Below are 24,581 nucleotides of genomic sequence, written 5' to 3'. Positions count from 1 at the left end.
CATACAGATTTCTCAAGAGGCAGGTCAGGTGGTCTGGTATTCCCATCTCTTTAAGAGTTTTCCAGAGTTTGTTGTGATCCACACAGTCAGGCTTTGGCATAGTCAATAAAACAGAAGTAGATGTTTTTCTGCAACTCTCTTGCTTTTTTTTATGAAATTGGCCTTTGCTAAAAATGTACCAGCCCCACAATATCCTCCCTCCTTCCTAGAAGTGACCTCCATTCTTCATAATTTATCTCCCAAGTATATCCTTACGCACACCCCTCCCTTCCCTTTCTGCCTTCATCATTCTTTCTTCACCCTTTCTCTGACTCACTTCTTCCTTCACTTCTCCCTCCCCCCTTCCTTCTTTCCTTGTTTTTTAATCTCTTTTAATCTGCAGTTTTCCTCCACAGAAACTATAATGAGTATTTAAACCCTTGATCTATAGAGGAAAAAAAAGATATTTACTGCTGTTTTATGTAGCATCTACAGTTCACAGCTAGCCTGCCTTTCTGATTTTGCACAATGGAAGTGAAATGAAAATGAAAGTTGCTCAGTCATGTCCAACTCTTTGTGACCCCATGGACTATACAGTGCATGGAATTCTCCAGGCCAGAATACTAGTTTGGGTAGCCTTTCTCTTCTCCAGGGGATTTTCCCAATCCAGGGGCATTTGCCTGTCTTTTGCTGGCCCCCACTTCCCACCCTATTACCCCCTTTAAACACTTGCTCTAGGACTGGGCCAACTCTACACAGCCCTACCTGACCCCTCCTCATCTTGCCCACTGAATTCCTTACCAAGGATGGGAAAAATCACCGTTTCCAGACCATCATGCCCAATGTGTTGCTGCTCTGCTAGAGCAAGAGAAAGTGAATATTCTTCTTGCTTTCTTAATGGGGGCCTGTGATTGTCCATCCGGAGGTTTGGGAGTGAGAGTGGTATGTGCAACTGAGTATTTCTCACCTTTGGGAATTAATGGGCTGGGTGGGAGAGAAAGTAGAAATGATCAGTCACCGTATTCTCTGTGGGGATGAGAAATAGCCTATAATATTGTCCTAATTTCCAAAACGCCCCTGCAGGTGCCGACCAGGTTACTATCACCTGGATGGGAGAAACCCTGAGGGCTGCACCCAGTGTTTTTGCTACGGGCATTCAGCCAGCTGCCAAAGCTCTGGAGACTACAGTGTCCATAAAATCACATCTACCTTCCATCAAGGTAAAGCGTTCTGTTTTCTGGGTGTTTTGCTTTTATTTACTGCTATATAGGGCTTTGTGCTTGTAGACTTCTGTCCGCAGGATGGGGTCCTTGAGTCATCTTTAACAGGATGACTCTCTTCTAGCTTTAAATGTACATTATTTTGTCAGGCAATAAGAAAGAGCCTCGTGTCTTGGAAAAGTTATACTCAGACCAGCTTATGAATGACTTATAAAAACAACTAAAAAGAGAACAGATTTTCAACTCCCTGCATTTCCTATTAATGTACTTTAAAACCACAAAAGAATCATTGGATTGAGGGGCTTAACACAAGTCTTGGAATGGAATTCACATTCACTAATATTATTTCTTTCATGTATGCCAAACGAGTTAATTTATGTGAAATTAATTACCAAGCTACAAAGCACTCTAAAAATATGGGAGATTAATATGATCTCAACTCTGAGTTTCTCTCTGGACATACTGGACCCTCTAACCTCACTAAGGCCAGACCGTGTTTATGTAAATGAAATAAAAATGCAAATTACAGGCAGATGAAAACATGTTCTCTTATTCCAAGAGTCAGATTCAAAGACAAGAAGTTAAAGCAGGTGTAAACAGGAGTAGGTGAAGGTGAAAACCAAGTAGAGAGGTGCATAGGGAATTCTGAGGATGGTGCATGAATGTGGAAATATAAAGAAAACCCACTTGTTACTCACTCATTGCTAGTGAGTAGCAATCAAGTCTTGCCTTGTTTAACTCAACAGATGATAAGGTTTGTTCTAATGAAGAGTGGTTTTACTTATGTTCCAGATGTTGATGGCTGGAAGGCTGTCCAGAGAAATGGGTTTCCTGCAAAGCTCCAGTGGTCACAGCGCCATCAAGATGTGTTTAGCTCTGCACGACGATCAGACCCTGTCTATTTTGTGGCTCCTGGTACGTGTGGTGTTTTTCCTGTAGATGTCAATTTAGAAGACTAGGAAGTCAGGATAGAAGAATGCGGTTAGAAAACATGAAAATCTTATCACTTAGTGTCCAGGGCAGTAGCATCTCCAGAAGACAATTGGGGCTTCAGTCCTATTGACAAAGTCATGGCCCAATAGGGTAGAACTGGGTGTCCAGGTGGTCAGATCCCAGTGCAGGTTCCTGCTTCAGTCAAATGGCAAATTTCTAAGTTTCCCACCAAGACAAGAAATAAGGATTCGGGTCAAATCTGTGGGTCTATCAGGAAGCAGATGGAAAGGTGAAGACAAAGCATTTCTCAAAGCTTTAAACCAATTGTAAATTTTAAAAATATAAAAATCAGAAAAGTTGGATGGAAAAGCTCTGGTTAAAACTTTTTTTAGATTTCTTTTTTTTTCATGTGGCTCATTTTAAGTCTTTATTGAATTTAGTACAATATTCCTTCTCTGTTATGTTTTAGCTTTCAATGGCACCCCACTCCAGTACTCTTGCCTGGAAAATCCCATGGGCAGAGGAGCCTGGTAGGCTGCAGTCCATGGGGTCGCTAAGAGTCGGACACGGCTGAGCGACTTCACTTTCACTTTTCACTTTCATGCCTTGGAGACGGAAATGGCAACCCACTCCAGTGTTCTTGCCTGGAGAATCCCAGGGACGGTGGAGCCTGGTGGGCTGCCTGCCGTCTGTGGGGTCACACAGAGTCGGACACGACTAAAGTGACTTAGCAGCAGCAGACCATGAGATTATGTGGGATCTTAGTTCCTTGATCAGGGATTGAACCCACACCCCGTGTATTGGAAGGCAAAGTCTTAGCCACTGGACCACCAAGGAAGTCCTTCTGGCTAGAATTTCTAGTTCATATTCTTAGCTGATATGTGATTCCTGGGCAAGGTGGCCTCTTAACTTTTCCAAACTTTAATTCCCTCAGCTATTAAGTGGGAAGAATAATGACTAACTCCAAGAATTATTGCCATCAAATGTGATGATGTTTGTGCAAGTATTCTATAAACTAGAAAGCACTATGTACCAGATGGTACTATTGCTGATAGACCTGGGAATCTCTACATATTGGTCTGTCATAAGGGCCAACAAAGGTCCATCTAGTCAAAGCTATGGTTTTTCCAGTAGTCATGTATGGATGTGAGAGTTGAACCATAAAGAAAGCTGAGTGCCGAAGAACTGATGCTTTAGAACTGTGGTGTTGGAGAGGACTCTTGAGAGTCCCTTGGACTGCAAGGAGATCCAACCAGTCCACCCTAAAGGAAATCAGTCCTGAATATTCATTGGAAGGACTGATGCTGAAGCTGAAACTCCAATACTTTGGCCACCTGATGGGAAGAGCTGACTCATTTGAAAAGACCCTGATGCTAGAGAAGACTTAAGGTGGGAGGAGAAGGGGATGACAGAGGATGAGATGGTTGGATGGCATCATTGACTCAATGGACATGAGTTTGAGCAAGCTCCAGGAGTTGGTGATGGACAGGGAAGCCTGATGTGCTGCAGTCCATGTGGTTGCAAAGAGTCAGACATGACTGAGCGACTGAACTGAACTGATAAGGGCCATGCTGTGAATCATGTAATAGATGGAATTGTCTTATAATGAGGCCCTTTTAGCATTTCATTAACTAACCCTTCTTCATAGTCAATAGCAGTATGGCCATGTCCAGTGCCATGAACTGGCTCTTCTCAAAGAGTAGTTTGTGGGGAGTGATGGGTGAATAATACAGAACTCCAAGAGAAATTGCCAACATCCATGCAAACCTGCTCACTCCTTTTCTTCTCTAGTCCCCCAGCTGATCCTAGTCTTTTTGATCTGTTTCACAGCCAAATTTCTTGGGAATCAACAGGTAAGCTATGGGCAGAGCCTGTCTTTTGACTACCGTGTGGACAGGGGAGGCAGACACCCATCTGCCCATGACGTGATTCTGGAAGGTGCTGGTCTACAGATCACAGCTCCCTTGATGCCGCGTGACAAGACACTGCCTTGTGGGATCACCAAGACTTACACATTCAGGTAAAGAGAGAGACTGCAAGTAAGTCAAATAGAGCAAACGGTGTTTGAAGTCTGATTCCTTTGTTTATTCATTCAGTGATCATTCATTTATTCAACAAGCGTTTCTGAGCACCTTTATGGACCAAATATGGTGTTATGTGCTGAGACAGGTCATGACTGCTGCCCACAAGTCCCTGACAGGCTAATGGGGGAGAAAAATAAACTGATCATTGCAGTGCAGCTTGTAAGAGACAAAGTGGACACCAGTGTTTTGAATACATGCAGGAGGCATCAGTAACTCGCATTGGAGTGATGATCTAGGAAAGCTTACTGAGAAGATGTGACAATGAAGAGTAGCTTTCTAAGGAAAGAAAAGGAGTGAAGGTTACCATGGCAGAAAAAGTATGTTTGAGGAAGTTTTGTACATTTAGGAAATTCTAAGTGATTAGGCATGAGTGGAACATGGAACAGGGGAGAGGAATACAGTGAGAAGTGAGGTCAGAGAAGAGGCGGAGGTGAGGTCATGGATGGTCCTGTGTGTGTCTAAGGAAGTTACATGTTATCCTGTGAAATGGGAGATTTTTTGAAGTATGATTGACCTACAACACTATGTTAGTTCCAGGTCCATAACATAGTGATTCAATGTTTCTATACATTACAAAATGATCACGACAATTCTAGTTACCACCTGGCCCTATACAGTGCTAGTAGATTCTTGACTGTGTTTCCCAGGCTGTACATTTCATCCTTGTGGTTCATTTATTTTATAACTGGAAGTTTTTACCTTTTAATCTCTCTCACCGTTCACTCACCCCCCACACCCTCCCTTCTTATGACTCTGTTTTTGTTTCATTATGTTTGTCTTTTAGATTTTACATGTAAATGAAATCATATGACATTTGTCTTTCTCTGTCTAAATTCTTTCACTTAGCATAACACCCTCTAGGTCCATCCATGTGGCTGCAAATGGCAAGAATTCATTCTTTTTATGGCTGAGTAATATTCCATCACACACACACTCACACACTCCACATCTTCTGTATCTGCTATTGATGGACATTTTCCATATCTTGGCTATTGTGAATAATGTTGTAGTGAACATATAGGTGTTCTTGTTTCTTTCAGAAGAATACCCAGAAGTGGACTTGCTGGATCGTATAGTAGTTCTATTTTTAATCTTTTTGAGGAACCTCCACACTGGTTTCCATAGCACCTGAACCAATTTACATTCCCACCAACAGTGCACGAACATTCCCTTTTCTCCACATCCTTGCCAACACTTGTTATTTGTTGTCTTTTTGATAGTAGCTATTCTGACAGGTGTGGGATGATATCTCATCGTGGTTTTGGTTTACATTTCTTTGATGATTAGTGATGTTGAGCATCTTTTCATGTGCCTGTTGCCCATCTGTATTCCTTCTTTGGAAAACTGTTTATTTAGGTCCTCTGCCCATATTTTAATTGGGCTGTTTATTTTTTTGATGTTGAGTTGTGTAACTTATTTGTATATTTTGGATAATAATCCCTTATCAAGTACATCACTTGCAAATATTTCTCTCTAGTACGGGAATTTTGAATGGTGGGTACAGAGAGTTCAGGGGAGGGGATGTGCCTATCACATGCTTAATAGTGTATCAGAGGCTAAGAATTCAAGATGAAGAAACATGGTCTTTGTCTTCTAAGAGCTCTTGTCTTGTAGAGCATGTTATTATTTGTGCAAACATAATACAGTATAAAGTCACTTCAGTGGTGGTGCATGCTCATGGGGACTTGGGAGGAAAGGAAGGAGTGGCTTAGTTCTGTCTGAAGAAGTCAGGAAAAACTTCACTAGGAGAACTGTGTAGACTGAGAACAGAAATAAGCACCAGGCTTTGCCAGGGACAAATCAGGACAACCTGCACATGTGAGTATATGTGGGAATGCACAGGTATAATATAGGGCACTGGTGAGCAGTAGTTATGGCTGGAACACAACTAGTACAGGGCAGATGGGCAGATAAAGTTAAAGGGCTGGGAAAAGACCCAGCATGGTGGTTCTTGGACGTCATGTCCAGGTGCTGAGATCTGGCCCATGCCTGCAAGATGATGGAAATCTATTGAGAGATTAGAAGTAGAGGAGCGACGTGATCAGATGTGGAGGCTGGGTGCAAATCCTGTGTGGAGGACGGTTTGGGTAGAGTCTTTAACTGAACCATCGGATCACATTCACAGTGGTTCAGATGAAGGTTGTTGGGGGCCTACCCCAGGGTAGAACTAAAGGCAATAATGTATAGAAGACCCACAACACACACTGTGTTCTTCAGTAACCACCTGCAGCTTATTCTGATGCACACACTTAGCTCTCCATGCTGGAACACCCATTCCCACAGTCTCAGCTTGGTGAACTACTCTTTGAGATTCAGCTTACAGGTTTTCCCTTTGTATTTGCCTTCTCAGAACCCCAGGTAAAGTTACAGTCCATCGTGAATTTCTGCGGCGTGCTGTTCACACATCTGTTATAGCACTCTCTGCATTGTATCATAATTACACGTTTACCCACCACCTTGGGTAGACATTGATCACCTCACTCTACTTGTCTTTGTATTCTCTGTCCTAATACAGCTTCTAGCTCAAAACAAGTGCACAGTAAATACTTATTTCATGAATCAGTGGATGAGGCAAAAGGGTTAGGGTTGTTCCTGGAAGAGCTATTCCAGTAAAAACCAAAAAACATTAAAATAAAAAAATGGTACAGGGGCTGGTGATGTGATACACCGAGGCAACACGATGCCAAAACTAAGAAGTATTAGATGTGGACAGTGTGAAAGGTGGACACTGGCTTGTGAGAAGAGGAGGTGAAACATGCTCAGATAACAAATCATTTAAACAACAAAACCAAACATGAATGACAACTCTTAAAAATCAGAGCTTCTGGACTCAGAGATGTTCCTGCTCTTAGGTTTTGTGTGACCAAGAATAGAAAGTGGTCTCTGAGGACTTGGACCCACACTGGATGCCGTAACCCCTGGAGTTCAGCTTCCTACACTCCATCACATCCTGTGGGGCTTGCGTTGCCCACGGAGTGGGAAAGCTCCAGGCTTGTGCCTACAGGGATATGGCTCCCTGTCCTTTATCCCCCTCTAAGCAGGGCTGTGAAGGGCCTAGTTGTTCCTGCACTCTCGGGCATAACTGAATCAGGTATACACATTATAAGATTTGATAAGAGTTGGATTTTTCACCTTTTGGTTTTAAATCATGCAGATTAAATGAACATCCAAGCAGTAATTGGAGACCCAAGCTGAGTTACTTTGAGTATCGGAGGTTACTGCGGAACCTCACAGCCCTGAGGATCCGAGCTACCTACGGAGAATACAGTAAGTGACTAAAAGAAAGGAATTCCTCCCTTGTTAGGCTTTCGTTTAACTTACTTCAGCTCTCTAACTTGGTGACAGTCTCCAAACAAGTAGACAAACTATGAATGGTTTTGATGTAGAATCTCTGATTGGGTCTACATTTTTACATTCTACAAGACGTTGTTAACACATTACTGACCAGAGATGTATTAATACATCTTTTGTTACCCAAACGTTATTGACCAGAGTATTTCAATATAACAAATCACCAACCACAACCATTAGTTTCTGCAAAAATCCCCCGGTCAATAAAGAGTTAAGAAGGAGTAGTTCGTGGAAAGAGGTCACATCAATGAAGAATAAATGATGCTGCCTTGCTAAAGAGTCTCTGAATTTAGATTGAAGCCGATTACTTGAAGAAGGTAACCTATAGCAAAAGGGCACGTTCCCTTAGCTCAGAAGTGGCATCTACAACACTGTTCTCTTTATTTCTTGAGTAGTTTCCCTTTGGGATTATACTCGGTACTACCATGTTTGGACATCACCGTGTATTTTGTAAATTCCCATTATTGAACTTTCTACATACTACGTACTACGTTGCGTTCTCCTTATCGCGGTTGGAATTATTTAAATGAGACTGCTTAAGCTTTTTTAGCATCCATGTAAAAAGGATGCATGGCTAACATGCACCATTTCCATGTGACTGATACAGTGAATAAAGCAGGAAGTGGAAAAGATGTTTACGCACAATTTATTGAATCTTTACTATGTGCCAAGCGCACTACGATACATGCATTGTCTTATTTAATTTCATGACAACATGGGAGGTGGATACCTCTGTCATTTCTCTTCTGTAGCTGAGGAAACACAGTCAGAGGTATTGTGTGACTTGTCCAATTCACAGAGCTAGTGAGGATCAAGCCAGAATTCAAATCCTGATTTTTCTGACACCAGAACCAGTGCACTCAGCGATGATGAAGTGCTACACCATTATGCACGCCAGAGTGAGTGAATGTCATCTGGGCTATCACTGAAAAAATTAATCAGTAGTCACTCTATACTCGAATAAAAGATAAAAAGTTAAAAAAAAAAGTCAATCTAAGAAAGAAATGGAAAGTCTTATTCAAGCCAATATAAGAAGTAGAGCCTGGAGGCTGTCTCTCGGAAAGTTCTGAGAACTGTTCCAAAGTGGTAAAGGGGAAGCCAGTATGTATGTGACCTTGGAAGGAGTGTGTGCAGTTAAGCACATGTCTTGGTAGAAGGGTACTGCTATTCCCAGGGGACAGATATCTTAATTAATGGTTTTAGTGCTTCTCTAAGTATGAGAAGATCCAATAAACTGGATCAATAGAATTTTTCCTGAAAATATCTGACTGTCTAAGGGCGGTTTTGTCAGGTTTATGAGAGCACAAGGTACTTCATTCTGATCTTTGTCTTGAATTCCTTTCAGGATGTGCTGTAGGTCAGCGACCACAGTGGCTAAAGACCTGATTCTTGTAGAACAGGATAGTGGGCAGTGTTCTTTATTTTACAGTCCTTTCCCTTCTGTCTTAATTTCAGTCATGGTTTGGGAGGTATTTTGTGACCACTTTGTCCCACAGCGCTAGAAATGCACATTCCCAAGTCAAGTGAGGACTTTTTTGACAGGCCACAGAAAGTGCTGTTACTGGGCCAGTTTCTGTTAACAGTAACCAAAGCCTCTGGACCACCTGTCTCACTAGTCTGTTACAGTCCTCAGAATAGTTCCCTTTTGTTGCTTCTTCCCATACTGTACATTATTACAATCACTGATCTTGTAAAACTATGTATTTGATCAAATTGTTTCTAGTCACCTAATTATCATTAATTTTATCTGAGGCTCAGGCACACATTTGGTGGGTTTCCCAGGTGGCTCAGTGGTAAAGAATCTGCCTGTCAGTGCAGGAGATGTAAGAGACATGGGTTCAGTCCCTGGGTCGGAAAGACCCCCTGAAGGAGGAAATGGCAACCCCCTCCAGTACTCTTGCCTGGAGAATCCCATGGTCAGAGGAACCTGGCAGGCTACAGTCCATGGGGTTGCAAAGAGTCGGACACAACTGAGTGACTGAGCATGCATGCCTACATTTGCAGGGAACTTTAATCTTGTAAAATAGGCAGCATATAATATAACTAGTAACATTAATAAGGTCATAAGCAAGTATTTAAAGTAAGAACTTCCATTATGCGTGACCCAGTTTCTCCAGGTTGTCTGACTAGTCAGTTCTGCACCAATCGCTGTCTTTAAGGGAAATGATATATTGGCATTGACATAAAGTTCAACAGTGATGTCTGCACATACAAGGCAAGTAAGCAGGAGGTCTCTGTGACCCCTTTCCAGGATTGACAAAGGAATGTTATGTCTAAGGAGTTACATGGCTGGAGCCAGAAGGAGAAAAGTTGATCTTTGTTGTTGAGCAGGTATTTCTGCCACATGGGAGCTCTGCTTAACACATAATGCAGATGCACAATGTAAGAAGAAGGGAGGAAGGAAGCCAAAGGGCAGAGAGAAAGTTTTATGTCTAAATTTTCCTTGTCTTGCCTTAAAATGTGTATTTCTTTTTATTAAGGAGTTAAGAAACAAATCCAGTGTGAGGCCTGACTTTAGATCCCTGGACCTAACCACTTGTCTCCCTCCTGTCTTCTCTCTTGCAGGCACTGGGTACCTCGACAACGTGACCTTGATCTCAGCCCGCCCCGTCTCGGGAACCCCAGCACCCTGGGTTGAACAATGTGTATGTCCTGTTGGGTACAAGGGACAGTTCTGCCACGAATGTGCTTCTGGCTACAAAAGAGATTCAGCCAGACTGGGACCTTTCGGCACCTGTATTCCTTGTAACTGCCAAGGGGGAGGGGCCTGTGATCCAGACACAGGTGAGTGAAAAGACACCGGAACCAGGCGGTTCGGGGTGCAGCCAGGTGACCGGGGTCTCCCGTGGAAGAGAGAGCTGTGCAGGAAAGGCCGTGCCTGAGCTCATTTCAGAGATGGGAAAGGATTAAGAAGAGCAGGGCTGGACTCCAGGGAAGATGGACACGGCGCTTTATTACATTCCATCCTTTTCACGATGGAAATGCCACAAGATTGTGAGAAAGGTGCTAGGTTACAGGAAATGGCTGTCACGGTTCAGTGCTGGGTCGGGGAGCTGGTGTCACATTGCAAGAATTGTTTGGGGAGATCAAAGGCAGTGTCAGGACCGGAATGAATATGCCGACAAGTGGTGTAGTCAGGCCGTGGGGAAGAGGGGAGTGGTGTTAACTTATGGATGGTGGTAAAAGGAGTGCGTGTCTGCTTAGCCTGGGAGAGGGAGGGTGAGATTCAGGGTCGTGGCCATGTTTAGAGTTGGCAGGAGGGCAGAGGGGAGGGCCAGCGCTCAGGCACTCTGGGGAAAGCTGCAGACAGGGAGGCTTTGAATTACTAACCCCTGCCTCCCACGCGTCGTCCTCTGTATTAAAGAAAGTGGATAGTTTTACCTGCTCATTTCTCTGCCCCTCCGTTCTCCCTCTGCCTCCCAGGAGATTGTTACTCAGGGGATGAGAACCCTGACATTGAGTGTGAGGACTGCCCCATCGGTTTCTACAACGACCCGCATGACCCAGGCAGCTGCAAGCCCTGTCCCTGTCGCAATGGGTTCAGCTGCTCCGTGATGCCCGAGACAGAGGAGGTGGTGTGCAATAACTGTCCCCACGGCATCACTGGTGAGGCCAGCTGCCCACCCTGTCCTCCTGCCATGCATCTGTCCAATCCAAGGGATCTCCAGGGACTGCTCATGACTCAGGGTTATTCTCAATGGGCTCATTTTAAAGATAAGGAGAGATCGATGCCCAAGAGCTGAAGTGGATTGAAGAAGGGCAGGGTGTAGAGCTGTGGGAGGAGACATCTAAAGCTGTTTTAAGAGGTTTGTAATTAGGAGGCAAAGTTTTCAGATGAAATATGGAATTTAACTAAGTTTTAAAAAAATGAACCCCAAGGAGGGACTTCCCTAGTGGCCCAGTTGTTAAGATTTCACATTCCAGTGGGGTGAAGATGGGGGTTGGGGATGGGATGAGGGGTTGAGGGGTGGGTGCAGGTTTGATCTCTAGTTGGGGGTCTAAGATCCCACATGCTGCATGGCCAAAAAACCCAAAGATAAATAATATTATAACAAATTCAATATCGATTTAAAAAAAGGTCCTCATCAAAAACAAACAAAAAAAATTGAACCAAGCTAAAGAAGGAAACTTAGTAACGTTATACGTGTCACACCTCTCTGCTGGTTGGTCTCAAAGAAGAGCTTGTCTTGAGCCGCAGCCTTGGTGGTTTGGTGCTCCATCTGAATTTTCCCTAGCCAGCTTGTTAACTGGCAGGAAGGCCCCTGGTGGTGCTTGTGTTCTAGAATCTGTGACCACCGGGAGTGGAAGAGTCAGCCTCTTGCTGTGGGTTCCTGCTCCTGATCCTGCTTTTGTGGGGTCCCAGGTTAGGGAAGCTCTTCTGGGGAGTAGCATAATTTCAGCCTCTGCCTCTGGTTTTGCTTCTAATCGATGATCCCGTGGGCGGCTTGACTTGGTTCCTTCCAGGTGCCCGCTGCGAGCTCTGTGCCGACGGCTACTTTGGGGACCCCTTTGGGGAACATGGTCCAGTGAGGCCTTGTCAGCCTTGTCAGTGCAGCGACAATGTGGACCCCAGTGCCCCCGGGAACTGCGACCGCCTGACAGGCAGGTGTCTGAAGTGCCTTCACAACACGACCGGTGCCCACTGCGACCAGTGCAAAGCCGGCTACTATGGGGACCCCTTGGCTCCCAACCCAGCGGACAAGTGTCGAGGTAGGACTGCACCCCTAGGCAGACTGGCCAGGTTCTGTGTGTGTGTGTGCGTGTGTGCGTGTGTGCATGTACACGTGTGAGAACATACAAATGGGCAAGGCTGACCACGGGTAATATTGTGATGCTACTTTGGCTTCTCTGACCTGCCTGGACCTTTCACTGATCAGAAGTCTTAAGACCAATTTCCCCTGCAGCAGGGCTCTGGCAGTCAGAGCCAGAGGATGTCGAAAGGGTTAAGGCTGAGTGGGAGAAGTGAAAAGGGCCAGGTTTACATTCCAAAGTGGAAGAGGAGATAAAATGGGGCTGCCTCCTATGCTAGTCCCTAGGCTGGTAGGCAGGCAAGTGGCCGCCAGACCCGTAAGAGGGAGGTAATAAATGACTCGAGATGAAGCCTGGACACACTGAAGTGGGAGGGGAATGGGCTGTAAAGTAGTTGGAGAGACCCTCTCAGGAAGTCAGTGTGATTGATGTATAGAAAGGTGACAGTCCACACGTCTCCTAAGGAGGTCGGGCTTCAAAGCAGTAGCTCTCGTGGAGCATTCCTGGGGGCTGCTTCAGATCAGATCAAAGCACGAATGTGCAGACCGGGCCTCTTGCTCAGCCCTTCTTTCAAGCCTTTGTACGTGTTCTGTTCTAGAGGCAAATTCAGTTCAAGGGAGCTGGCCTGCCACTTAGACTCACCGCTCAGTCACCAAGGTCCCAGACCAGCCTGGTGCCCAGAACTCAGGAACTTGCTTGTTTTAAGGTCCAGAGTGGCTCTGGGGACCCAGACTGGATTCCCCAGGAGGTCTGCAGGGTGCCCAGAGCCCCTCATTCAGACCAGAGTGCCCAGCCCTGGAAATGCTTGAGGACCTCTGTGCAACTTAGGGCTTCTCCCCAGGGGCACAAATTCCACCTGCCCTGACCCCAGCTTGTGGGTTAGCTGTGGTGTCATATGATAGGAAGCATTCACATGACATCAGCAGTATGAGCTTAAGTCCAGTTTTTTAACGTACCTCTTGTATTATTCTGATCTTGCCAATTAATTTCTCTGAGTCTCAGTTTCCTCATATGGACGATTAATATTTTACTCAAAGTAGTTGCAAAGATAAAATAGCATATGAGAAAGCACACTGTAAACTATATAATTCCATCTGAAAAGAAAAGTGAAATTGTTAATTGCTTAGTCATGTTCAATTCTTTGCGACTCCATATACTGTAGCCCACCAGCCTCCTCTGTCCATGGGATTCTCCAGGCAAGAATACTGGATGGGTTGCTGTCTTTTCTCTGGGGATCTTCCCAACCCAGGAATTGAACCCAGGTCTCCTGCATTGCAGGCAGATTCTTTACTGTCTGAGCCACCAGGGAAGCCCATATCTATAAAGTGCTATTAACAGAGATCTCACTGCATTTAGACAATATAATTTTTTCACTGAACTATCTTTTATCAAGCTCTCACCATGTGTGCAGTGTGGAGCTATATACTGATGTTATAATAATGAATAAGTCAGCGCAGCTCGGCAAAGAGCTCATATGCTAATAAGGAAGACACAGAAATATGGAAGCAAATAATAACATATGCTCAGATGTTATTCCAAGAGTTTTGTGATCACTGAAGTTGGAGTACCCAGAGAATCACTCCATGTGAGCAGTGTCTCACCCACTGGTATATCCTCAGCTCCTAGAACAGAATGTGACCCAGTGCTACTGAATCAGTTTGATTGAATAAAGGTACTACTTTACTGCATTCCCTACGTCAAAGGCAGCAGAGCAGAAGGACAACAGTACTGGCTCTTCCAAAGTTCTCATTCTTGCCATCTTCTTGCTGCATGTCCTAGGACAGATTACTCAACCTCTCTGAGCCCATATTTCTCATCTGTAATATGCAGGGAGGTGTCTACATCTGGCATATTGTAGGCCCAGAAGAAATGTTACTCTTCCTGTGAGCAAACCCAGAGTATCTGTGGAATATCCAAGAGACTTACAATTTAATGGGGGGAAGTAAATCAGTGTCACTAGAAAGGATGGGCTGTTGAAGTGTCTCTTCATCCACACACACACACCAAACAGACCTGCCAGATGATTCCCAAGACCTCTCTGTGTTGGGAATGTGCTTGGAGACATAGCCAAGAAACTAATCCAACACAATATGAATCAACAAGGGCAAAGAAGGGTTCTTTGCTTGGGTAACTGGATCTTCCTTTTATCTTTGCTATACCTCCAGGTTCCAGAATTAGTTTGACATGAAAGCTTCCTGTTTGTCTTTTGTCTCTAGCTTGCAACTGCAACCCAATGGGCTCGGAGCCCATGGAGTGTAGAAGTGATGGCAGCTGTGTTTGCAAGCCAGGATTTGACGGCCTCAACTGTGACCATGCAGCATTAACCAACTGTCCAGCTTGCTATAATCAAGTGAAGAGTCAGGTGTGCATGCTAGCCAGCCCTCACCTTCACAAGTAGAATCCTGAAGTATCTTCTGGGTGGTTCTGTCACAAACCCAGGCTCCTCCTAGTCTCCTGAGGACAGGAGTGGGGATTACTATTTCTCTCTTGAAAAATTGTTATGTTAAAAAATTTCCATGTAGTAGTAATAATACTTCAGAGTTAGGTTCTTATATTTACCATTTTTGAAAAATGTGTTATTCTTTAAAAGTCACATAGGTGGAACTGAAAATGCCACCCATGTCCACTGAATCTGAATTCAGTGCTCTATTATAATATGCCACTTTCTCAATGGATTTTTCCCAAGAAATGTCCTTATGAAACAAACAAAGGAAACCTAAACATATAAAAGAGATGTCATGGATCACTGCCTTGTCATGGCAAAGGGGCTTGCATAACTCAATGAAGTTATGAGCCAAGCTGTGCAAGGACACCCAAGATGGGTCACAGTGGAGAATTCTGACAAAACATGGTCCACTGAAGGAGGGAATGGTGAATATCTCCAGTATTCTTGCCTTGAGAACCCCATGAACAGTATGAAAAGGCAAAAAGATATGACACCAGAAGATGAGCCCCCCATGTTGGAAGATGTCCAGTATGCTACTGGGGAGGAGCAGAGAAATAGCTCCAGAAAGAAATAAGTGGCTGGGCCAAAGTGGAAATAATGCTCAGTTGTGGATGTGTCTGGTGGTGAAAGTAAAGCCCAATACTGTAAAGAACAATACTGCATAGGAACCTGGAATGTTAGGTCCGTGAATCAAGGTAAATTGGATGTGGTCAAGCAGGAAATGGCAAGGGTGAACACTGATATTTTAGGAATCAGTGAACTAAAATGGATGGAAATGGGTGAATTTAATTCAGATGACCATTGTATCTAAAATGGTCCATGCAAGAATCCCTTAGAAGAAATGGAGTAGCCCTCATAGTCAACAAAAGAGTCTGAGATGTAGTACTCGAGTGCAATTTCAAAAGTTGCAGAATGATCTCAGTTCGTTTCCAAGGCAAACCATTCAGCATCACAGTAATCCAAGTCTATGCCCTGACCACTGATGCTGAAGTTGACTGGTTCTGTGAAGATTTACAGGACCTTCTAGAACTAACACCAAAAAAAGATGTCCTTTTCATCACAGGGGACTGGAATGCAAAAGTAGGAAGTCAAGAGATACCTGGGATAACAGGCAAGTTTGGCCTTGAAGTACAGAATGAAGCAGGGCAGATGCTAACAGAGCTTTGCCAAGAGAACACACTGGTCATAATAAACACTCTCTTCCAACAACACAAGAGACGATGTGATGTCTACACGTGGACATCACCAGATTGTCAATACTAAAATCAAATTGATTGTATTCTTTGCAGCTAAAGATGGAGAAGCTGTATACAATCAGCAAAAACAAGACTGGGGAGCTGACTGTGGCTCAGATCATGAGCTCCCTATTACCAATTCAGACTTAAATTGAAGAAAGTAGGGAAAACCATCAGGCCATTCAGGTATGACCTAAGTCAAATCCCTGATGATTATACAGTGGAGGTGACAAATAGATTCAAGGAATTAGATCTGATAGAGTGTCTAAAGAACTATGGACAGAGGTTCATAACCTTGTACAGGAGGCGGTGACTAAAACCATCCCCAAGAAAAAGAAATGCAAGACGGCAAAGTGGTTATTTAAGGAGGCTTTACAAATAGCTGAGAAAAGAAGAGAATCAAAAGGCAAGGGAGAAAGGGAAAGATATACCCAACTAAATGCAGAGTTCCAGAGAACAGCAAGGAGCGATAAGAAAGCCTTCTTAAGTGAACAATGCAAAGAAACAGAGGAAGACAATAAAATGGGGAAGTCTAGAGATCTCTTCAAGAAAACTGGAGACATCAAGGGAGTATTTCATGCAAGGATGGGCACGATAAAAGAGATGGTAAGGACCTAATAGAAGCAGAAGAGATTAAGAAGAGGTGGCAAGAATACACTTAAGAACTATACAAAAAAAAGGTCTTAATGACCTAAATAACCATGATGGTGTGGTCACTCACCTAGAGCCAGACATCCTAGAATGTGAAGTCAAGTGGGCCTTAGGAAGCATTGCTAACAACAAAATTTCACTTCATGGCAAATAGAAGGAGAAAAAGTAGAAACAATAACAGATTTTATTTTCCTGGGCTCCAAAATCACTGCGGATAGAGACTGCAGCCATGAAATTAAAAGATGCTTACTCCTTGGAAAGAAAGCTATGACAAACCTAGACAGCGTATTTAAAAAGCAGAGACATCACTTTGCCAACAAAGGTCCATGTAGTCGAAGCTATGGTTTTTCCAGCAGTCATGTACAGATGTGAGAGTTGGACCGTTAAGAAGATTGAGAGCCGAAGAATTGATGATTTCAAATTGTGGTGCTTGAGAAGACTCTTGAGTCCCTTGAGGACTCAAAGTTCAAACCAGTCAATCCTAAAGGAAATCAACCCTGAATATCCATCAGAAGGACTGATGCTGAAGCTGAAGCTCCAGTACTTTGGCCATGTGATGTGTAGAGCTGACTCACTGGAAAACACCCTGATGCTGGGAAAGGTAGAAGGCAGGTGGAGAACAGGGTGACAGAGGATGAGATGGTTGGGTGGCATCAGCAATTCAATGGACACGAATTTGAGCAAATTTCGGGATATAGTGAAGGACAGGGAAGCCTGGCATGATGCAGTCTATGGGGTCGCAGAAGGTTGGACACGATTTAGCAACAGAACAACAACAACATAAAAGATACGTTGTTATCTTTTATTCCATAAAAGAGGAATCTAAAGGTGTCAGGGCTGTCCAAACAGAAATGGCCTCTAGAAATTTTTCATTCAAATTCCAGAGAAGAATGAAATTGATGTTGTTGTTGTTAATTGTGAATTATTATTTGTACTGGAGTGAAGGGCGGGGGAGCGAAGGGTCCAAACAGAACCCAAATGCAGAACAAACTCAGCCTGTTTTTTAAAATGTATCTATTTAACCAGCCTCTGTAGCACTTCCTCTATTCCCGGCTCTATTCTACAAATATTAACTCATTTAGTCCAAATAATAAGTCTGTGCGATATTATTATCCTCATCCTATGGATAAAGAAAGTGACTTGCCTAAGGTCACACAGCTAGTGAGTAGTGGGACCAGGATCCAGACTCAGAAAGCCTAGGGTCTAGAGTCTGAATTTTACCATGACATGCCAAGCCTTTCTGGACTTATAGCCATTAGCCCCTGGATGCATGCGTGTGTGCTCAGTCGCTTCAGTTGTGTCTGACTCTTTGTAACCCTCTGGACTGTAGCCCACCAGGCTGCTCTGTCCATGGGATTCTTCAGGCAAGAACACTGGAGTGGCAACCAGTATTTCCATGCCCTTCTCCAAGGGATCTTCCCGATTCAGGGATCAAACTGGTGTCTCTTGTCTCCTGTTGGGGGGTGGGTTCTTTACCACTAGTGCCACCTGGGAAGCCTTAGCCCCTGGATACCTGGCATATTATATTCCACCGTGAACCCCATCCTCTGTTCTAATCCTCTTTCTTTCGTGGTTTCAGATGGATCAGTTTATGCAGCAACTTGAGAGCCTGGAGACACTGCTTTCGAAGGCTCAGGCTGGCGGAGGAGCAGTGCCTGACACAGAACTGGAGGGCAGGATGCAGCAGGCTGAACAGGCCCTTCAGGACCTTCTGAGAGAAGCCCAGATTTCAGAAGGTGATGGAGGCCCGTTTTACACAGGAGAGAATTCAGAGGCTTAGAAAGCAGCCCCCTGGGTTATAGAATCTTTGGTGGTAACAGTTCAGCAGATGTCTCTGCCTAGCCCTTGCGGAGGTGGCAGAACTGTCTGTGATGTTCTCCTGAGATTTGAAATGATGGAGATAAAAAAGCATGCATTCACATACTGGGCTTTTACTGTTTTGCCGAAAGCCAGTCAAAGTCACTTTTTCAGCCCTCTATTTTTGATGACTTGACCCCCCAACGTGCTCATCCTCCCTTTCCTTGTTGGTGTTCAGGTGCTATTAGATCCCTCAATCTCCAGTTGGCCAAGGCCAGGAGCCAAGAGAATAGCTACCGGACCCGCCTGGATGACCTCAAGATGACCGTGGAGAGACTTCGGACCCTGGGCAGCCAGCATCAGGACCGAGTTCAGGATACCCGCAGGCTCATCACACAGATGCGCCTGAGCCTGGAGGAGAGCGAGGCTGCCCTGCGGAACACTGTAGGTGGTGCTGGGCTAGGGGGTGAGAGTCCCTGCTGAGCTGGGGGGCCCACGGCACATGTCATGGGCTCACTTTGTCTCTCGGGTTTTCTGGTCTCTCTGGTAGTCAGTAGGACTTCTTTTCCTTGCAGCAGTCACAGCTTTCTTTGACTTCCTGCCAGTTCCCATTTTATGCTTTATGGCTTCCCAGCTGGCTCAGTAGTAAAGAATCCACCTGCCAAGCAGGAGATGTAGGTTCGATCCCTGGGTCAGGAAGATCCCCTGGAGGAGGAAATGGCAAACCCACTCCCTTATTCTTGCCTGGGAAATCCTATGGACAAAGGAGTCCAGCAGGTTGCAGTCCATGGGGTCACAAAAGAGTCGGACACGACTTAGTGACAGCCTTTCTCTTTCACCAGTTCATTTCTTGCTACCTGTAGCATTGTCTGCTCCCTTCTTTCTTCCTATCTTCTAGCTTATTAGCTCTGGGAGGGCAGGATTGAGTTTTGTTCATCTTTACTTTCTCAGCCCATAACACCAAGTATGGCTCTGACAAATGTTTGCTGTATGAAAGAATGAATGAACAAAATGAAGAGGGAAGGAAGGAGACCAATAAAAACATGGTGATGAAAATAGGGAAAAACTTTAACTACAGTATGGTTTTCCTAATGATGTAGCTTGTGGTGTGATAGGAAGAAGAGATTTGAATGAACACTCTTGTCTTTCCGAATAAAGGAGGAAATGGGGACAATAATGTAAGATGGGAGGTGGATAAAGAAAGTTGGAAGATAATCAGATATAATGCTGGGGAAATGAAGGATTTAAAAATACTGTGTATTGATTTTCCTTTTGTAGAATATTCAGAAAATAAATGTCCCCTATGATCTCATTGCTACGAAATAACTACCATTAAAACTTGGCCTATGTTCTGGACTTTAAATATATATGAAGATATAAACATGCATATATTTTAAAATCCATTTATATATACAGAATTTTTTTGAACTTGGATTTCTATTTGATTCAGTCTCTACATTTTTTTTTTTTTTTAATGTAATGACCATGGTAAACCAGGGACTCTTGATGCGTCAGGTTGGGGAATTCTGTGTGACTAATGACAAGGGGTTCAGACAGGACAGCTGCAGAAGCTGCTTAGGCTCCATGGCTGCCAGCAAAGCCTTAACCATTTGTCCTTTTCCCACAGAACATTCCACCTTCAGAACACTACACAGGGCCAAATGGCTTTAAAAGTCTAGCTCAGGAGGCCACAAGACTGGCAGACAGGTGAGTACTTCTGGAGGGCACCTCTGCTTCAGACACCTCTGTGAGGCCAGACTTGAACAACTCTGCTGAGTATTCAGGACCAAAGCTCCATACTGATTACTTCCAGACTCCTTTGCAGCCATTCCCCTGCCCTGAAGCCATTTTTTAACTGCTTGGTTTTCAGTGTATGTCGGTGGCCACTGGGCAGGGTCATTTGGCAGGAGTTGAGGGTGGGGTGTTTCTTTTCCAGATTTCTCTATGACTCATGGTATGGCTTCAGTGTATGTCAGATGTAATTCCTTGGGCCCTGTGAAATGAATCAGCCCTTGGAAAAGAGTACTTTGCAGCTTTGAGGGACTCCAGGCTCCCACACCAAGCCTGGGAACAAGTCGCAACGAGTTGTTTGCTAGCCTGTGGGGGCCAAGAGTGCAGAGGGGGAGAACTCCCTCCTGAAAACCAGCTCTGCAGGGCCCTGGTAATCACAGGCAGCTCCTTAGTCCTTGCCTGATTGCAAATCCTACAATCAGGATTGATGCTGAAGAGGTTTGCTCCTGGCAGAGGGCTCAGCAAGGTGGCAGGCTCTGCTAATCCTGAATGGAATTCAGTCAGCAGAAGGGGCTGGCTCATGCTCTCATAATGTGAGCTGCCTCCTGGACTTGTTTTCATCAGTTTCTAGAACCAAGGGGACAAAAACAACTGGGGAACTGTTCTTGATGGGCTTTGTCCCCCTTAATGTTGGGCTAAGTTTAAAGATGCAGCAAAAAGTGGAGAGGGAGTTGGATCCTGGATAAAATAAAGCCTAGGATTTCTCCTGCAGAAAAGTTTATAAATGCAGTATTTATTTCCCTGAGACTTCTCCTGCCCATCTCCATCACTTGCCCTGATTATGCTAGAAATGGAGTAGATCATCAAAAAAGTTTAGGACGTGAGGCTATGTCTCAGAACACCTTCTGCTTCTTGATAGCACTTCTAATTGAGGAGCTCCATCTCATCTGGGTCAATTCTATTTGTTTTTTTGAGTCAAAGCAGTTCTCTTACTCCTCTCCCCTTATTTAAATAAAAGGCCAAAGGAAGCCCTTTTCATCCTTCCATATCATTTCTTTCTAGATTCCACATATAAAGGATGTCATATGATATTTCACCTTCTCAGTCTGACTTACTTCACTCAGTATGACGATTTCTAGGTTCATCCATGTTTATGCAAATGGCATTATCTCATTCTGTTTAATGGCTGAGTGATATTCCATTGTATATATGTATTGCATCTTCTTTATCTGTTTCTGTTGATGGGCATATAGGTTGTTTCCATGGCTTGGCTACTGTAAGTGGGGCTGCAGTGAACACTGGGGTGCATGTATCCTTTCTCGTCATGTTTTCCTCCAGATATATGCCCAGGAGTGGGATTGTAGGTCATATGGTAGCTCTATTTGGGAGGAAGGGGTAGTTAGAGATTTGGAGATGGACATGTACACACTGCTATATTTTAAATGGGTAGCCAACAAGGACCTGTTGTATAGCACGTGCAATTCTGTTCAATGTCATGTGGCAGCCTGGATGGGAGGGAAGTTTAGGGGAGGATGGATACATGTGTATGTATGCATGGCTGAGTCCCTTGTTGTTCACCTGAAACTATCACAATGTTGTTAATCGGCTACACCCTAATACAAAATAAAGTGTTGTCGTATGGCAAAAAAAAAATTTAAAAATAATAAAGGAAGCCCTTTGCTATAAAAACTCATTCTTTTTGATCCTTTCAGCCACGTCGAGTCAGCCAATAACATGGAGCAACTGGTCAGGGAAACTGAAGACTACTCCAAGCAAGCCCTGACCTTGGCGCGCAAGGCTGCTGCTGAAGGAGGCAGCAGTGGCAGCCTCCGTGGCTCCGTGGTGCAAGAGCTTGGGGGAAAGTACGTTTCAGCAGGTCCTCACATGGGCCAATATAATCTGCTCCCTCCCAGGGTACAATGCAAACCAGGTCTGAGGAGTGCTGTGTTCCTTTAAAAGTATCAATAGTAAGAAGGATAAGAAATGAGAGTGTTACTTTGGAGGAAAGCAGATGCCTTTAAGACTGGAAGAAAAACGTCAATTACTCTAAGTAAAGTTTCAGTTTTGATTTATAGATTGTATATTTGTAGATATGGTGCCATCCGTGGTGTTTAAAGGAGGTGAAGAAACCCATCTGGTGGCATGGAGCGTATAAACAATATATTCATGTGATTAAGAATTGGAAAACTTGGGTTGAATTTTTCTGACCCAACCTATATAAACTTTAATGTCTGTGTTTAAATTATGGAAAGAGATACATATCAGACATTTATGCTCGTCTGGTTCTTTGGATAATCCTGACGACATAGTTTTAACAGAATGAAATTTCGCTTTTAATAAAAAGAGCGAATTCTCAAAGTCCGCTCTCTTCACTCCCTGCAGATTGGAGAAAATCAAGTCTCTGGCCCAGCAGCTATCGAGGGAGGCCACTCAAATTGACAATGAAGCAGATACGTCATATCAGCATAGTCTCCGCCTTCTCAGTTCAGCAACTCAGCTTCAGGGGGTCAATGATCAGTCCTTCCAGGTAAGAGCATCTAACCTATGCAGTGATGTACAGAAGAAGGGCCATAATGCTTTCTTCTCAGGGGATTCCATTGAATTGTTCAATCATCCAGTTTTTTCCCCATATTTACCTTTCTTGCTTTAAATTAAGAAGAGCATTTATCCTCCTCTTTCTTTATTCTTAAACTCCAATCGTGGTCCCTGATAACACCTTGGTTCATATTCTGAACCTATTTCTGTTGGTGAATACAAGTTTTCTGTCTCTTCCCTAGTTTGGGGGACTGTTGAAACCTGTGAGAAATTACCATGGAACTTTTGATATCTACCTTTGGGTCCAACCTATATATTTTCATGTGTAGCCACTTGGAAGGCTTTTTTTTTTTTTTTCCTCAAAAGTTTGCATTGTTTCTGTCATCAATTCCTTTAACTATTCCAAATTTATTGGATTAAGATTCAGCTTTCTACCCACAGCAAAAAGCATTCACAATGATTTTCACACATAATAATAATAAAAAAACGCAGAGCAGACATAAAATTCGTTTGCTAGCTGGGGGGCATGCTGCCTGACTTGCATGAGGAATATTGCCTCATTTCTGTTGGACTTTGGGCCTGGATTGTTGTTTTCAGACAATGATGGCAGGTCATGGGAAGACTGGTGTGGCAACTGGCGAGCAGAAAGTAAGGCTTATTCATTTTTGGGGACTCACAGGTAGAAGCGAAGAAGATCAGACAAAAAGCTGACTCTCTCTCAAGCCTGGTGACTAAGCGAATGGATGAGTTCAAGCGTGTGCAAAGCAGTCTGGGAAACTGGGAAGAAGAAACCCAGAAGCTCTTACAGGATGGGAAGAATGAGAGACAGGTATCCTCTGTTTCTTCGTTCCTTCAGCAGACCCGTGTTGAAAGGCTACCAGTAAGAGGAGCCATCAGAAACTCTCGAAAGGTCATGGTATTGCTGCTTATTGAGACCTTAATGTGATTACCTCAGTTCCACTCACTGAAAGTGAAGTCACTCAGTCATTTCCGACTCTTTGCAACCCCATGGACTGTAGCCTACTAGGCTCTTCCATCCGCGGGATTCTCTAGGCGAGAATGCTGGAGTGGGTTGCCATTTCCTTCAGCCCTCCAATGTAGGAATAGGACTGAGGTCTTCTGGGCCCAATTTTGATCTAGCTGTCTATGAAGACACATGTCTATACTTCCTAGGTATATATGACATATGTCTATGAAGTGTATGTCCATACTTCAGGAAGTATCCAGGGTTTAAAATTAGGATTTGTAAAACTGTTCTTGTCCCCAAGTAGAGCTCGAGTCTGTCCTCAATGTGGAATCCTACTGGGTCTTCGGGTTATAAAGTCTGTGTGGTCTCAGGTTGTGGAGGGTTGCTGCAGCACCCCCTAGACTCCAGGAATCAAGTTCTCTGTTGTGAAGAGCAGTGTGTCAGAGCGGCTATGCTGGCAGGAGGGCTCTGCCTGGGTGTGTGTTATATTTACTCTAATCTTGTTCCGCCTGCCCATTTACAGAAATCAGATCAGCTGCTTTCCCGTGCCAACCTTGCTAAAAGCAGAGCCCAAGAAGCACTAAGCATGGGCAATGCCACTTTTTATGAAGTTGAGAATATCTTAAAGAACCTCAGAGGTGAGTATTTCGGGGTTCAGATCACTTGAGTATTTTAAAGGTATAAACGTGACTTTGGTTTATTTTGAATCTTCATAAATCTCTGTAAGTGGCAGGCATGTTGAGGTATTAATAGACACTCAATAAATATCTTTGTAAAGAAAAACGTTTAAAAATATTTAATACAGTAGAAACAATTATGAAAACTGCAAGTGTTAATCACGCAGTTGCGTCCAACTCTCTGTGACCCAGTGGACTGTAGCCCGCTAGGTTCTTCTGTCCATGG

General features: G+C 44.0%; 1 protein-coding gene across 2 annotated transcripts in view; it reads left to right on the top strand.

The window, feature by feature from the left end:
• LAMC2 (laminin subunit gamma 2) overlaps window positions 1-24,581 on the top strand; it is a 67,449-nt gene that overhangs the window by 34,651 nt on the left and 8,217 nt on the right. For both annotated transcript variants that reach the window (XM_070384823.1, XM_005893080.3), the window contains 15 exons: window positions 1,063-1,199; window positions 1,992-2,114; window positions 3,963-4,152; window positions 7,371-7,483; window positions 10,133-10,351; window positions 10,991-11,173; window positions 12,032-12,277; window positions 14,533-14,678; window positions 18,228-18,384; window positions 18,684-18,889; window positions 20,073-20,152; window positions 21,889-22,038; window positions 22,559-22,703; window positions 23,391-23,540; window positions 24,202-24,316. In XM_070384823.1, coding sequence (XP_070240924.1) covers window positions 1,063-1,199; window positions 1,992-2,114; window positions 3,963-4,152; window positions 7,371-7,483; window positions 10,133-10,351; window positions 10,991-11,173; window positions 12,032-12,277; window positions 14,533-14,678; window positions 18,228-18,384; window positions 18,684-18,889; window positions 20,073-20,152; window positions 21,889-22,038; window positions 22,559-22,703; window positions 23,391-23,540; window positions 24,202-24,316 — 2,360 coding nt within the window. The remainder of the gene's footprint in view (window positions 1-1,062; window positions 1,200-1,991; window positions 2,115-3,962; window positions 4,153-7,370; window positions 7,484-10,132; window positions 10,352-10,990; window positions 11,174-12,031; window positions 12,278-14,532; window positions 14,679-18,227; window positions 18,385-18,683; window positions 18,890-20,072; window positions 20,153-21,888; window positions 22,039-22,558; window positions 22,704-23,390; window positions 23,541-24,201; window positions 24,317-24,581) is intronic.

The sequence above is a fragment of the Bos mutus genome, chromosome 16 (genome assembly GCF_027580195.1).
Source record: "Bos mutus isolate GX-2022 chromosome 16, NWIPB_WYAK_1.1, whole genome shotgun sequence".
Classification (NCBI taxonomy): Eukaryota; Metazoa; Chordata; class Mammalia; order Artiodactyla; family Bovidae; genus Bos; species Bos mutus.
The sequence above is the reverse complement of the archived record's forward strand: the minus strand, read 5'-3'. Positions and strand labels throughout refer to the sequence as shown.